Genomic DNA, 14,207 nt, shown 5'->3' on the forward strand with positions numbered 1-14,207 from the left:
TTCAAGATCCCTTGCTGTGCCAATAGATCATTCACCCTCGTTTGCCATAATCCGAAGTTACCCTGACCATCGAATTTCGAGACTTCGAATTTTGCTCCTGACATCTGATACCAATTGTTGACGAAAACGGGTAAAGAAAACAAAAGAACACGAAAATTTTACGAGGTTCGGCAATGTGCTTACGCCTCGGTGTCTAGGCGGCGCTAGAAGTTTTATTCAATGATCTTTTAGGTATAAGTTACATCTCTATTTATAATAGAAAACTCTGGTACATAATTACATATCAACCCTGTACCGTACCGCGGGATCGCAGCCCCGCACCCTCAACCCACATAATTCGTAACCCATTACTAATATATTTATGAGTCATACCTAACAATAACGGAGCCGGAAGCGGGCGGAGCCATCCTCAGCTGCTCCTTCACATTCATCTTCATTCTCTCCCTCTGGTCCCACCACTTGCTCTAACAAACGCATTCATTTGTGTCCTCCTCTGCTTTTGCCGCCACCGCCAGGACTCGCGCTTGCGCTTCACGAGCTGTCGCCTCCTTAATGGACCCCGCAACAAAGGAATATTCTTCGGTTATCGCCGCCGTCGCCGTTCCAGCAAAGCTAGCCAAATTAGAAGTGAAAGTCTTAATCACGCCTCCGATAAAGGCAAAGAAAAGGAGCATGAGCTAAGGATTGTAGATAGGCAGACTGATAGGGATAGTAGAGATGAAAACGATAACGATTCTAACCATCCCGAGAGAAGCTCGGGGTTAAATATGGAGACCTCTGGAGGCGACGAGGATGATGTTAATGACAGCAAAAGCGATGAGGGGAGTTTGCACCAGAATATGACGTCAGCAAGCAGCGCGTTTCAAGGCTTGTTGAGGAAGCTCGGTGCCGGGATTGATGATTTCCTTCCCTCATCGCCAGTGGGCCCATCTTCGTCGTCTCAACAGAACGGGAGGCTGAAGAGGATTCTGTCTGAGTTGAGTGGTGATGGAGAGGAATGGAAGCAAGTAGAGGTGTTGACAGAGCTGTCCGAAATGCTTTCAATTGGGACCGAGGAGTCCTTGAGCACATTTTCCGTGGATTTGTTCGTTCCCTTACTCGTTGGATTGCTTAATCATGAGAGTAACCCTGATATTATGATTCTTGCGGCAAGGGCGCTTACTCATTTGTGTGATGCCTTGCCTTCTTCCTGTACTGCTGTGGTGCATTATGGTGCAGTTTCATCGTTTTGCGCGAAGTTGCTTACAATAGAGTTTATGGACGTGGCTGAACAGGTTGGTTTTTATTTTGGTTCTGTTCTAAATAATTGATTTTAGAAAATGATAATAATTGAATATGTGATTCAGCATTAACTTCCTCCAGTTGATTCCGATGTTTGCTCCAACTCTTTATTTTTGTGGAAGTACCTGTATTGAGACATATATGTTGATTCCTATGACCAGGTCAAACACACATGTCCGACAAAGATGGGTATGACATGAATCTCCGAGGACAAAGATACTCTAAAAAAGTGGAAAATCTTGGGGGGGAAAATGAGCATACTTGTAACAGAGGTATACCCTTTCTCGACGCTTATGCTCTGTTTTGAGTAATATAGATTGATTTAATGGTATCCTGCATTGTGTTATAAAGTAGAGCGCGTCTTGCTAAGTAAACTAAACATTAGGTCAATTCAACGTGAATGGAGATCAATTTGGGATAGTTGATAAATCTATTTACTGACTACCTGCGATAAGTAAATTTGCTTGTTTCTAACCATAAAAGATTCACTATTGTGTTATTTACTCAAACCAAAGGGGTATATGACATTGTTCATAACTGTAAACTTGAATTAGAAAGTTAAAAAATGGTATGTTTGGGTTCTTATATTTCTGATTGAAATGCTGGAAACAGTGTCTGCAAGCTTTGAAGAAGATATCTCAAGATCACCCAACTGCCCGTTTGCAAGCTGGTGGTCTCATGGTAGTGCTTTCATACCTGGATTTCTTCTCCACTGGAGTTCAGGTAATAAACTTGTCCAAAACGTTTTAGCTTAATGATATATAGACTGAAGAAAGTTTTCTTTCTGTATATTCTTAATGACTTTGTTTCTATTTAATCCCATGTTACAGCGAGCAGCACTATCTACTGCTGCAAATATGTGCAGGAATCTCCCTTCAGATGCAGCTGATTACGTAATGGATGCTGTGCCACTATTAACAAATCTTTTGCAGTATCATGATTCAAAGGTAACTTGAACGTCATATTCGTTCATTGTAAACTTGTATTTCTTCTTCATTTTCTACATTTTGTCATGTTTGTAGGTGTCGGAGCACGCTTCTGTTTGTTTGACCCGCATTTCTGAAGCCTCTGCATCTTCCCCAGAGAAATTAGATGAGGTATGCAATCATGGATTGGTTACTCAAGTTGCATCTCTCATTTGCACAAGTAATTCTGGCAGTGGTCAGGCATCTTTGAGCCCACCAACATATACGGTGAATATATGTTGCTCCTGGTATTTTAATTATACAGCCAATTCTTTTCTGTGCAATATCATGACACTTGGGTTTTTGAATCAGGGCTTAATCCGGCTTCTTTCAACGTGTGCAAGTGGGTCTCCTCTGCGAGGAAAAACTTTCCTTCAGATTGGGATCAGTAGCATCCTTAAAGATATTCTGATAGGTTCTGGCGTTTCTGCTAACTCATCTGTTCCGCCAGCGATAAACAGATCAGCTGATCAGGTAATATTTTTAATTCAACACGAAGAGATGGTAGTTTTAGTTGCTTTTTGTTTCTATATAATACCTTTCATATGTCTTGATTTTTGAGATTGTCAATCTGATAACTTCTGTTTGTTGATTGTCTTGTAATTCTCTTCCTACTACATAGGTTTTCGAGATTGCCAATATGGCAAATGAGCTTCTTCCTCCATTTCCACGAGCCATCTCCTTCACTGCCTGCTCTAATATATTTTCCAAAGTATCTATTGTGAAGTCTCCTGGTAGCAACTCTGAGAAGCTAGACAACACCGATGAAAATGCTTCTGAAGTTTCAGCCCAAGAGCAATTGTTGCATCATCAACCTGTACTTCTTCAGCAATTTGGCATGGATCTACTTCCTATTCTAATACAGGTAAGCTTTAGCAGATGACTGTTCTTTGTTTTTTTCTTGGCTTGCTGGTACCTTATGTCTCCTTTCTCTACGAAGGTTTTGTTTTGGTTTGTTGGGTCTTACAGTCTCATCTTTTTGTCAAGCAGATCTATGGTTCCAGTCTCAATACCCCTGTTTGCTACAAATGTCTCTCAGTTATTGGAAAACTTGTGTATTTCAGCAGTGTAGAGATGATTCAGAGTCTATTGAGTTTGACGAACATATCAAGGTATCGACCTTATGTAAAACATACCAGTTCAAACCTTTTTAAAACTTAATGTAATGTTTGGTTATAGAAACTTACTTTATTGTTTGAACTTGTAGTTTTTTGGCTGGTGTTTTAGCATCAAAAGATCCACACGTCTTGGTTCCTTCCCTAAAGATTGCTGAGATTCTCATGGAAAAGCTTCCTGCAACATTCTCCAAAATGTTTATCAGAGAGGGTGTGGTTCATGTTGTGGATCAGCTTGTATTAATTGGTAATCAAAATAACACTCCTGCTTTGGCATCATCTGTTGAGAAGGATAATGACCCTGTATCTGGAATGTCATCTCTTTCTTGGCATTACAGATGATGCAGTGGTAACTCAAATCCTGAAGGAAGTTCAGAGGAGGGGTCCAAGAATCCAGCATTTTTAAATATTGGCCCTTCTGGTAGTTCAGTCGAAATCCCTGCAGCAAATTTCAATCTCCGTACCATTGTTAGTGTGCGCGCTAAAGAATTTAAAGATAAGTATTTCCCATCTTATCCTGGGGCCATTGAAGTTGGTATAACAGAAGAGCTTCTACACCTAAAAAATCTTTGCATGAAATTGAATGCTGGTGTTGATGATCAAAAGACTAAGGCAAAAGGGAAATCTAAAGATTCTGGCTCTCAATTGGATGATTTTTCTGCTTCCAAGGAAATATATTTGATTGGCGTGATCTCTGAAATTCTAGTAGAACTGAGCAAGGGGGATGGTGTATCCACTTTTGAGTTTATTGGTAGTGCTGTTGTTGCAGCCTTGCTAAACTTTTTGTCTTTCGGGTACTTCTCTAAGGAGATAATTTCAGATGTAAACCTGCCCAAACTTTGCCATCAAGCCCTTAAAAGATTCAAATTATTTATTGATGTTGCACTTCCTTCAAATGTAGACAAAGGAAGTATTACTCCAATGACTGTCCTAGTTCAGAAGCTTCAAAACGCTTTATCATCACTAGAGCGTTTCCCTGTTGTTCTTAGCCATTCTCCTAGGTCTTCTGGTGGGAATGCACGCCTCTCTTTTGGATTTAGTGCATTATCTCAGCCTTGTAAGTTGCGTCTCTGTCGAGCCCAAGGAGGGAAATCTCTTCGTGATTATTCATCAAACAATGTGTTGATTGACCCATTAGCAAATCTAGCAGCTGTAGAAGAATTTCTTTGGCCACGAGTTCAACAAATTGAGGCTGCTCAGAAACCCTCTATTTTAGTAGGAAATTCTGAATCTGGGAACCCACCTAGTGAGGCTGCTGCTTCTCCATCTATCTCAAATCCTGCTTCAATCACTCGTCATTATTTGTCAAGGTCCAGATCATCTGTTAATATAGGAGATGCGGCCAGAAAAGAACCATCATCACAGAAGAAAAGCAAAAACTCGTCAAAGGGCAAAGGTAAGGTTGTTTTGGAGACTGTTCAAGAGGAGTTGAGAGGAACTCACACAAGAAATGCTGCTCTGGATAAAGATTCTCCAATTAAACTTATAAATGGTGGCTCCACTTCTGAGGTACGCTTTATGATCCTTAGATATGAACACCATTATATGTCTGGGCCAATTTGTATTCCATAAGTTCACATGCTGAAGTTGGTTTGTTCATTTGTTAATATCCAAATTAGACTCCAGATAATTGAATTGTGCTTCTTCTCTGTTGTTTGCATGACACTCTGCCTTTTTTTTCATTTGTTTCCTGTTCAGTGATATCATTTTGTCCCCTTTTTTTGTAGGATGAAGAATTGCATACGTCTCCTGTGGAGATGATGATATATCCGATGATGAAGATGTAAGTGATCTTGTGCCTGTACCTTCTTGTTGACGGGAAACTTCATTTAGATTTTACTATTGCTTGATGGAACTGTTGTTCCAGGTGCTCAGCGATGATTCTCTTCCTGTTTGCATGCCAGACAAAGTTCATGATGTTAAATTGGGTGATTCAGCTGAAGATGGAACATGTGCCCTGGGCATTAGTGATAGCCAAATAAATGAAGCTTCAAGATCTAGCAGCAGAGATACTGCCGTTAAGTGTTCAGACTCTGCTGATTTTAGGAGTTCTTATGGTTCAAAGGGTGCTACTTTGGTTTCAGCTGTTTCCATGGCTGGGCCTGGAACTGTCAATAGTAGTGGTATTAGGGGAGCTAGAGATCTAGAAGGGTGGCATTCATTTAGTAGTTCTAATGAGCCTCCAAAATTGATATTCACTACTGGTGGTAAGCAGCTCAAAAGGCATTTCACAATCTCTCAGGCGATTCAAGGACAGCTTGTGTTGGATGAGGATGATGATGAAAGTTGTGCTGCTAGTGGTTTTATTTCCACTGAGGGAAGCAGACTGTGGAATGATATCTACACAATAACATATCAGAGGGCGGATAGCCAAGCTGACCGAACATCTGTGGCGGGATCAAGTTCTGCTATGGTTCTTCCAGCTACATCTCCGATCCCCAAACTCATAGAATATCACTTTTAGATAGCATCTTGCAAGGGGAGCTTCCTTGTGATCTAGAAAGATCTAATCCTACCTATACTATATTGGCACTGTTGCGTGTGTTAGAGGGTTTGAATCAACTTGCACCTCGTTTAATATTTCTGATATTTTCTGACAATTTTGCTGAGGGAAAATTTTTAAATCTGGATGAGTTGAGTATCACTGGTTCTAGAGTTCCTTCGGAGGAATTTATTAATGGTAAGCTAACTCCAAAACTGGCTCGGCAAATACAGGATGGCCTTACTCTTTGCAGTGGAAACCTTCCATGCTGGTGTTTCCATTTGACAAAGGCATGCCCCTTTTTATTTCCTTTTGAGACACGAAGGAAGTACTTTTATTCAACTGCCTACGGGTTGTCTCGTGCATTATACTGTTATGACCCTCAAGAAATAGAGAAGATAATAGACGAAGAAGAGAAGAAAAGATGAGAAAATAGACGAGAGAATATAGATTCAAGAGAAGAAAAAGTTAATTCTTTTCACACATGAAAACTATATTATGCAGTACATGTTATTTAATCACAATCACTAGGTTTCCTCCTATTTTGGCTTGGGCTTATCCTAAGACCCTTGTTTCCCTTCCTTTTCTTCATGTTAGTTTTCCCATGTGAGTCACATGCTCCCCTTTTAATTCCTCTTCATCAAAATTCCCCAATTCACTACGTGCTCAATCCCTAATTCATTTTCTAAATCCCCAATGCCCATCGCTTCGTGCTTCTCTTCCTCTCTCCCAACCGTGACATATACCGCCTTCAGCAACAACAGAGTTCTGATGACCAAGGGACAACTAATGAACGAGAGGTGAGGGTCGGGAGATTACAGCGACAAAAAGTTCGTCTCTCACGGGACCGTATTTTGGATTCTGCTGCAAAATTAATGAAGTTTTATTCTGTTCAAAAAGCTGTGCTTGAAGTTGAATATTTTTGAGAAGTTGGCACTGGATTGGGTCCAACTTTGGAGTTCTATACACTTTTAAGCCATGACTTGCAAAAGTTTGAACTTGGAATGTGGAGATCAAATTCTACGTCGAATAAGTCATTAATGGAAATTGATGGAGATGAAAAGAAAAAAAGGAGAAACTACTGCTTCTACTACTAATGGAGATATGATCCAAGCTCCTTTGGGATTGTTCCCTCGACCTTGGCCGCCAAATGCTAATGCTTCTGAAGGTACCCAGTTTTCTAAAGTACTTGAAAATTTGCTGCTGCTGGGGAGTGTAATGGCAAAAGCTCTTCAAGATGGACGGCTTTTAGACCTGCCTCTGTCAACATCATTTTATAAACTTTTGCTCGGTGAAGTAAGCAGAATCAGATTACATATTTGAATATCTATAAAATTCCTAGTGTTGCCTCAATGGTCTTTCTACATTTTTGGCTGAAGGTGTTGATTTCTAATCCATTGCAGGAACTTGATTTGCACAATATTGTCTTTGGATTCCGAGCTTGGGAAAATTTTGCTAGAATTGCATCTTCTTGTTTGTCGAAAGCAATATTTGAAATCAATTTGTGGTGACAATGGTGATGCAATTGGTGATTTACGCTTCCGTGGAGTGCAGATAGAAGATCTTTGTTTGGATTTTTCACTCCCGGGTTATCCAGACTACGTATTGAAGCCAGGAGATGAAACTGTATGCTTTCAAATTCTAATTCTATTCCCTCACTGGTTTTTTCTTTTTTCTTTCTCCTTGCCAGCGGATTATTCTGAGCTTCCATTACATAGAACAGGTGGATATCAAAAACTTGGAGGAATACATATCTCTGGTTATTGATGCGACTGTCAAGACTGGAATTATGCAGCAAATGGAGTCATTTAGGGCTGGATTTAATCAGGTCAGGGTTGCCTTAGTTCCGAGTTTTCTTGATTAACCATTTGTTGATGTTCATTCTGGATTTCCTTTTTAATTCTTTGCATGTATGATGGATCTATGTCGGTGATTTCATTGCCATGCTAATATATTCGTTAATAAGCAGGTTTTTGATATTGTTTCATTACAAATCTTTACTCCCCAAGAGCTTGAGTATTTGCTGTGTGGTCGCAGGGAGTTGTGGGAGGTATCTTTGATTAGAACTGGTTGGCCACATTGATTTAACAATTCCAACTTCTATATATGCAGATTGAGACACTTGTTGATCACATAAAATTTGATCATGGATATACGGCAAAGAGCCCTGCAATTGTTATGTTTGTTTTCATTACAATCTTAATTGTTTTGATATCTAGTTACTGGTTTAAACTCTATTTGATGCATAATGATGATTTTGTAGTTACTTGAAATTATGGGAGAATTTACACCAAAGCAGCAACGGGCCTTCTGCCAATTTGTTACTGGTGCAGCCAAACTTCCACCTGGCGGTCTGGCAGCACTGAATCCTAAACTGACGATTGTTAGGAAGGTAACTGGGGTTAGATTGAAAAAGTTTCTATCAATGTTCTCACTTACTTGAAAGTAATGGATTTTCTTCAACGGTGTTGGTCTAATCATTTCTAAGCCTAATTGTAAATATATTTCATTCAGCTGCTTTGGGATCTCCTTTTATTATCATTATCTTTTTTAATGTTTATGGTTCTAACGCTTATGTGTTCTGAATGCAGCATTCTGCAAGTGCTGCTGGAACTGGAGCCTTGGAATCAGCCGATGATTACTTGTCCAGTGTCATGACTTGTGCTAATTTCTTGAAGCTTCCTCCATATTCTACCAAGGCATGATTAGTTAGAACCTTGATTGATCCTTTGATTATTCTTATCGTTCTCATTTATTCATCATTCCCTGCTGCTGCTATCTGAACAGGAGATTATGTACAAGAAATTGATATATGCAATCAGTGAAGGGCATGGATCATTCGATTTATCATGATGTCGTATGGGTAACCAAAACAGAGACCTGTGTATGATAATCTGGGTCAATTTTCTCACCTGAGATTGTTTGATGTTTTGAGATGGCGCATTATTTTTTGCTCCAACGACGGTTTCCGGTCACGTCACTTCCAGATTTTGTTGTATTCCCAAGGCTAGTTACAAATATAATGGTGGACCATCCGTTCATAATTCGTGCTCGTGCCTCATAGTTAGGAATGTAATCAAGCTGACTTGAGCTCAAACTGTAAGAAGCTGCTTGACTGAAAACTTGAGACTTGAAGTTCGTTCGGTTGAGCTCGTTTACTTTAATAGAAAATCTCATACTTGACTTCTAGCTTGATTGTTTGTGTTTTAGATCGAGCTCGAATTGGGGAAAAAAAGGTCTATCAAGTTTGTGTTGCTCGAGTCAAGCGTGAAGATACTTGAGTTCAACTTCATTTGATAATTCAAGCTCGATTAGATAATAACCGAGCCGGAGTGAGTTGTAGATTCATGTGTCTTGTTTATACTCGGACTCAAATCCCTAAAAGCCCTGGGCTATATTTCTCATTTGTGAGCATTTTTTGTTTAATCTGTGATAGGTGAATGCGACTACAACACAAGCACAAATGACTTTCTCAGAGAGTATTTTGTGAAGCACTGTCGCATGCAGCTGCAAGAAATTTGTACATAAGTAGAAATTATATATGAATATATTATATTATGTAAATAGTGGAAGGAAAATGAATAAATTCAATATATCTTTACTTTTGTTCCATTAGAAGGAAAAATAAAAGGGTTTACGTAACATTTATATCATTTTTGTTCGTTGATGTACTTTTAAAAGAATACACTTTTATTCTTTAATAAAAGTGAAATTAAAAACTGTTATTTGTAAATATTTCATTAATAGCATATTAAATAATATTTGTCAATTTTTTACTCTACTAAGTAAAAATATTTGACACCAAATAATCATCCTTCTAATATTATAATTGATCACGTACTTAATTAATAACTTGCTAGTTACGTCATTGACCGAGCTCAACGATTAGGAACTATGGGTTAAAAATTGGGACCATGTTTTGAAAAATTAATCAAGAAAATGACAATTGACTTGGGGCAAACCACTTGTTTTTTTTTTAAATTAAAATAAAAGAGAAAAATTGCAGTAGATAAGTAGCTAGGGATTTGCATGAAGATCGTGATGATGAAGTAATGAGTTCATGCCGTGCGTATTAGGAAAGGAAAAAAAATGAGCACTAAGAATTACTTATAATGGATCCACTGATCTCTTAATGAAGTTCAACTGCGTAATTGAATTCACAATTAAAATATTTATAATTTTTTAGTCATTTTATATTACAGTAGTAAAATGCATATTTAATATTTTTAATTAAATCGAGGTCAAACTTGGAAATTTGATTTTCAGCAGGTAAAGGGGTGATGTCATTTGGCAGCAATATAACCTTTTTAAAACGTTTTTTTTTCTCTTCCTTTTAATACAAAGAATGAATTGATACAAATGATTTTGTCTTGTTTTGTTTGTCTTTGTTCCATGATTCACAGAGTTGTTGGTTATCTTCACTTGGTTTTCAAATGAAAATATGTTAATGGTGTTTCATTTATAATCGCACAGTGTTAACTAGTTTTCTGGGCTACTTTTTTGGGACAACTCGACTGTGGAGATGGAGCTTCTGAGATTGAAATGTTTGTAATTTTGTCCTCGGAAATTCATAAGAAGGTATGCTTTGGTTTTAAGATAATTAGTGAGGGTGAAGTTAAGAAAAGATGCCCCCTGAGAAGAGAAATGTGGTGGTTGGGATTCGATTAGACGGGCAAAGCAGGGATTTGCTTAGTTGGGCTCTTGTAAAAGTTGCAGAACCTGGTGATTGTGTTGTTGCACTTCATGTCTCCCCCAGTTTTGGTAACTCTCTAGTCGGATATGATTGTATTCAATTTTCGTATGTTTTTCATGTACAGCTCAATACCCGTGGGAACTTTTAAGAAAAATCAAGAGCCGGAGCAACATAGCTTTCCTAGGTTCATTAGTAAAGTAATATGTAGTTCTTCCATGTTTCTAATTTGAAGTTTTCTATGAAGATAATGCTTTGGGAGAGAATTTGTTGTTAGAGGCTTATTTAGAAGCATATGAAGACCTATGCTCTATGAAGAAGGTACGTTCGTTATCAATGTAGGCATTTTAGATAAATGAATTGATTTCATAATCTGATTTTGCATAATTTGATTTCAGATAGGTCTTAAAGGCCAGATTTTCAAAGGAAATTCAACTCGAAATGTTTTGATTCGAGAAGCAAACAACTATGCTGCTGTAGCTTTAGTTCTCGGCACAGGCAAACATTGTGCACTCGGGTAAAGGAAACAATTTAGAGATTCAATCTTTGTTTTGGTTGTTTAAACTGGTTTGACTCTTTGTCTGATTGATTACTCTCAAAACATATATCGTTTTCAGGGGTTGGACTTCCACTGCTCAATATTGCGCAAGAAGGTTGCCGGCAACGACTGATGTTGTCGCTATCTACAATGGGAAATTTGTCTTCAGTAGGTCCAACAATAATCAACTGCCAGGTTTGGTTTTAACTGTCCTAGGAATATAAATGAAACAGGCTTCTAGTTTCTAATTTTGTCTTCAGAAGTTATAGAGATAAATTTTAACTATGTCAGGTTTTACCGGTGATCCAAGACCAAGTCTTTGTTTGATTGAAAACAGTGTTGCTAGAGAATGGGAATCAGAATATGGTGATTCCGATGTAGGGTCAGAGATATCGAGTTTTGAAGGGATTCAAAGCTTGAAAGATGAATCAAGAACCAGTAGTGAAGATCCGAAGATATCCCAGTCCATTTGGGTTCCTGAAGGTAAATATATAGACTGTAAGCCTGGCTGGCCCCTCCTCCTGAGGACTGCTTGTCCAGCAACACCGCAAGCAAAGCTAGCCAGGAGTATCTCAGTTGTTAACTGGGTAATGAATTTACCGAGTCGTTCGCCTTATCGTAGTCCTAGATGTTCTACCATCAAAGAAGAGCCATTGGAAGTTGAATTCCGTGGCAGTGAAGATGAGAATATGTCATCTGAATTGCGGAAACACTTGGAGAAACTCTTGAAAACGAACTCATCTAATTGCAAGTGGTTCACTTATAATGTCCTCAAAGCTGCAACATCCCAATTCTCCCCAGGTTTTGCGTCTCTAACGAGCCTTGCAAATTATGTGTTTTCTATTATGTTTTCTTTGGCTAAAATTCTGTTTCATGGCAGAGAATCTGATCGGAAAAGGCCCCAGCAACCTTGTTTACAAGGGTATCCTCCCGGATGACAAGGCTGTTGCTGTTAAGATTCTCAAGTCATCAAAAGAGGCCTGCAAAAGTTTCGCCAATGAAATTGAAATAATCATGTCGCTGAATCATAAGCACGTCATGCCTCTAATCGGTGTGTGCATTAGCGATCACGAGCTATTATTTGTCTATGACTTATCATCCAAGGGAAGCTTGGAAGAAGTTGTGCACGGTATGCCTTTCCATGAGATCTATGTTTCTTAATTGGACTCGGATAAGACCTTACAGATGCAAGCTAATGTATATTGCAGGAAAGAATAAAGAAAAACATGGGTTGACATTGGAAGTGAGATATAAGATTGCTGTTGGGATTGCTGAAGGCCTAAATTACCTACACAACCAGTCTCCTCAACCTGTTATTCATCGTGATGTCAAGTCTTCAAACATTCTTCTTTCAGATAAGCTTGAACCAAAGGTAACTGAGAAATGGTAACTAATCAAAATAATGTCGAAAACCGATAACACGGCCATCTATTTTCTATGTGACAGTTATCCGACTTTGGGCTAGCAATATGGGGACCAACTGGTTCATCATTTTTCACACAAACTGATGTTGTTGGAACATTTGGGTATTTAGCTCCAGAATATTTCATGTATGGTAAACTTTGTGACAAGGTGGATGTGTATGCTTTTGGTGTTATTCTACTTGAACTGCTGTCCGGGAAAAGACCAATAAACTTTGAGAACCCCGAGGGCCAGCAGAGCTTGGTCATGTGGGTAAGAATCTTGTCTCAAACAATCTCTGAATATGTATGGTATATGACCATTAATGAATTGATTTTAGGCAAAGAAAATAATAGAGAGCAAGGATATGAAGCGGCTACTGGACCCCGACTTGAATGGAAACGTGGACGAGACTCGGATGCATATACTGGTTGGAGCAGCAACCCTGTGCATAACTCAATCGGCTCGACTCCGGCCGAAGATGAGTGAGGTAGCTATTATCAAGCTTTTCTATCAACATTGTGAAATGAATCTTCATTTACATATTCTGGATACAGATACTGGAGCTCTTAAGAGGGGAAACAACTGTTGCTCGCAAAATAGCAGACCAACAAAAAGACCAAGATCAAAATGATGATGAAGTTTATCCGAATTCCAAGGCAGAGTTACATTTAAGTCTTCTTGATGCTCGATGATTCATTTCCATGGAGGAATATTTAAAAGAAAGATGGAGGCGAGCGAGTTTCAATTACATTACTGCCATGTCAAGAACTAAAAGCTGACAGCTTGTGGAAAACCCAGTTTTGGGAATGTCTAAAAACATGAACAGTTGGGTATTTATGCTGTGCACCGGTTAAAAAACAACTAAAAATTAACTGTTAAAATTTCGACGATTATGATATATGATTTAACTGAAAATATTATTAAAATAATAAATTAGGTAGCGCTTATATAATGTAATAGATATTGTTTATATAATAAAATATGTTAATTACTGGAAATATTATCAAACACAATAACATATTAGATAACGTTTATATAATGTAATAGGTAGTGCTTATATAATAAAATAGGTTAATTACTGAAAATATTATCAAGTATAATAATATATTAGGTAGCGCTTATATAATGTAATAGGTAGCGTTTATATTGACTTATTCTATCATAAAATCGGTATATTTATATCAGTAACATTACAAATTTACCTATTACATTATAATTATCGGTTTCGATGTTTTTGGGATCAATACAATTTTAAATGTATCGACACTTTATGCGTGCACCTCGTTGGGCATTCATTCTGGAAAAAAGTATCGACACAAACTTAAAACGTGTCGATACATTATGTAGACCTATTTTCTCATAAAACCGGTATATTTCTACCGGGTACATTGTAAATTACCTATTACATTATAATTATCGGTTTTGATTTTTTAAGATCGATACTTTTAATAAATGTATCGACACTTTATGTGTGCACCTCGTTGGACATTAATTCTGGAAAAAAATTATAGACACAAACTTAAAATGTGTCGATACATTATGTAGACTTATTTTCTCATAAAACCGATATATTTCTACTAAATACATTGTAAATTTACATATTACATTGTAATTATCGGTTTCGATGTTTTTGTGATCGATACTTTTAATAAATATATCGACACTTTATGTGTGCACCTCGTTTGGCATTCATTCTGAACAAAATGTATCGACACTTTTTAAATTTGTGTCG

At 38.0% G+C, this 14,207-nt stretch overlaps 1 protein-coding gene and 1 pseudogene across 2 annotated transcripts; both read left to right on the forward strand.

Annotated features, from left to right (window-relative positions):
- Positions 1-382: 382 nt before the first annotated feature.
- Positions 383-9,411, forward strand: LOC120128131 (annotated as a pseudogene).
- An 806-nt stretch (positions 9,412-10,217) lies between these two features.
- On the forward strand, positions 10,218-13,350 carry LOC120127995 (PTI1-like tyrosine-protein kinase 3). 2 transcript variants are annotated; one of them, XM_039145780.1, is made up of 10 exons: positions 10,218-10,604; positions 10,781-10,854; positions 10,932-11,050; positions 11,151-11,266; positions 11,453-11,872; positions 11,952-12,200; positions 12,280-12,443; positions 12,518-12,745; positions 12,813-12,962; positions 13,030-13,350. In XM_039145780.1, exons 1-10 carry the CDS (start codon positions 10,469-10,471, stop codon positions 13,165-13,167), a joined length of 1,794 nt encoding a protein of 597 aa, XP_039001711.1. In that variant the 5' UTR covers positions 10,218-10,468; the 3' UTR covers positions 13,168-13,350. The 2 variants fall into 2 exon arrangements, with proteins under 2 accessions (XP_039001711.1, XP_039001710.1); XM_039145779.1 differs by having other exon boundaries at positions 10,219-10,604; positions 11,363-11,872; positions 13,030-13,349.
- The last annotated feature ends 857 nt before the right edge of the window (positions 13,351-14,207 follow it).

Source organism: Hibiscus syriacus, unplaced genomic scaffold, assembly GCF_006381635.1.
Source record: "Hibiscus syriacus cultivar Baekdansim isolate YM2019G1 unplaced genomic scaffold, ASM638163v2 tig00110474_pilon, whole genome shotgun sequence".
Lineage (NCBI taxonomy): Eukaryota > Viridiplantae > Streptophyta > Magnoliopsida > Malvales > Malvaceae > Hibiscus > Hibiscus syriacus.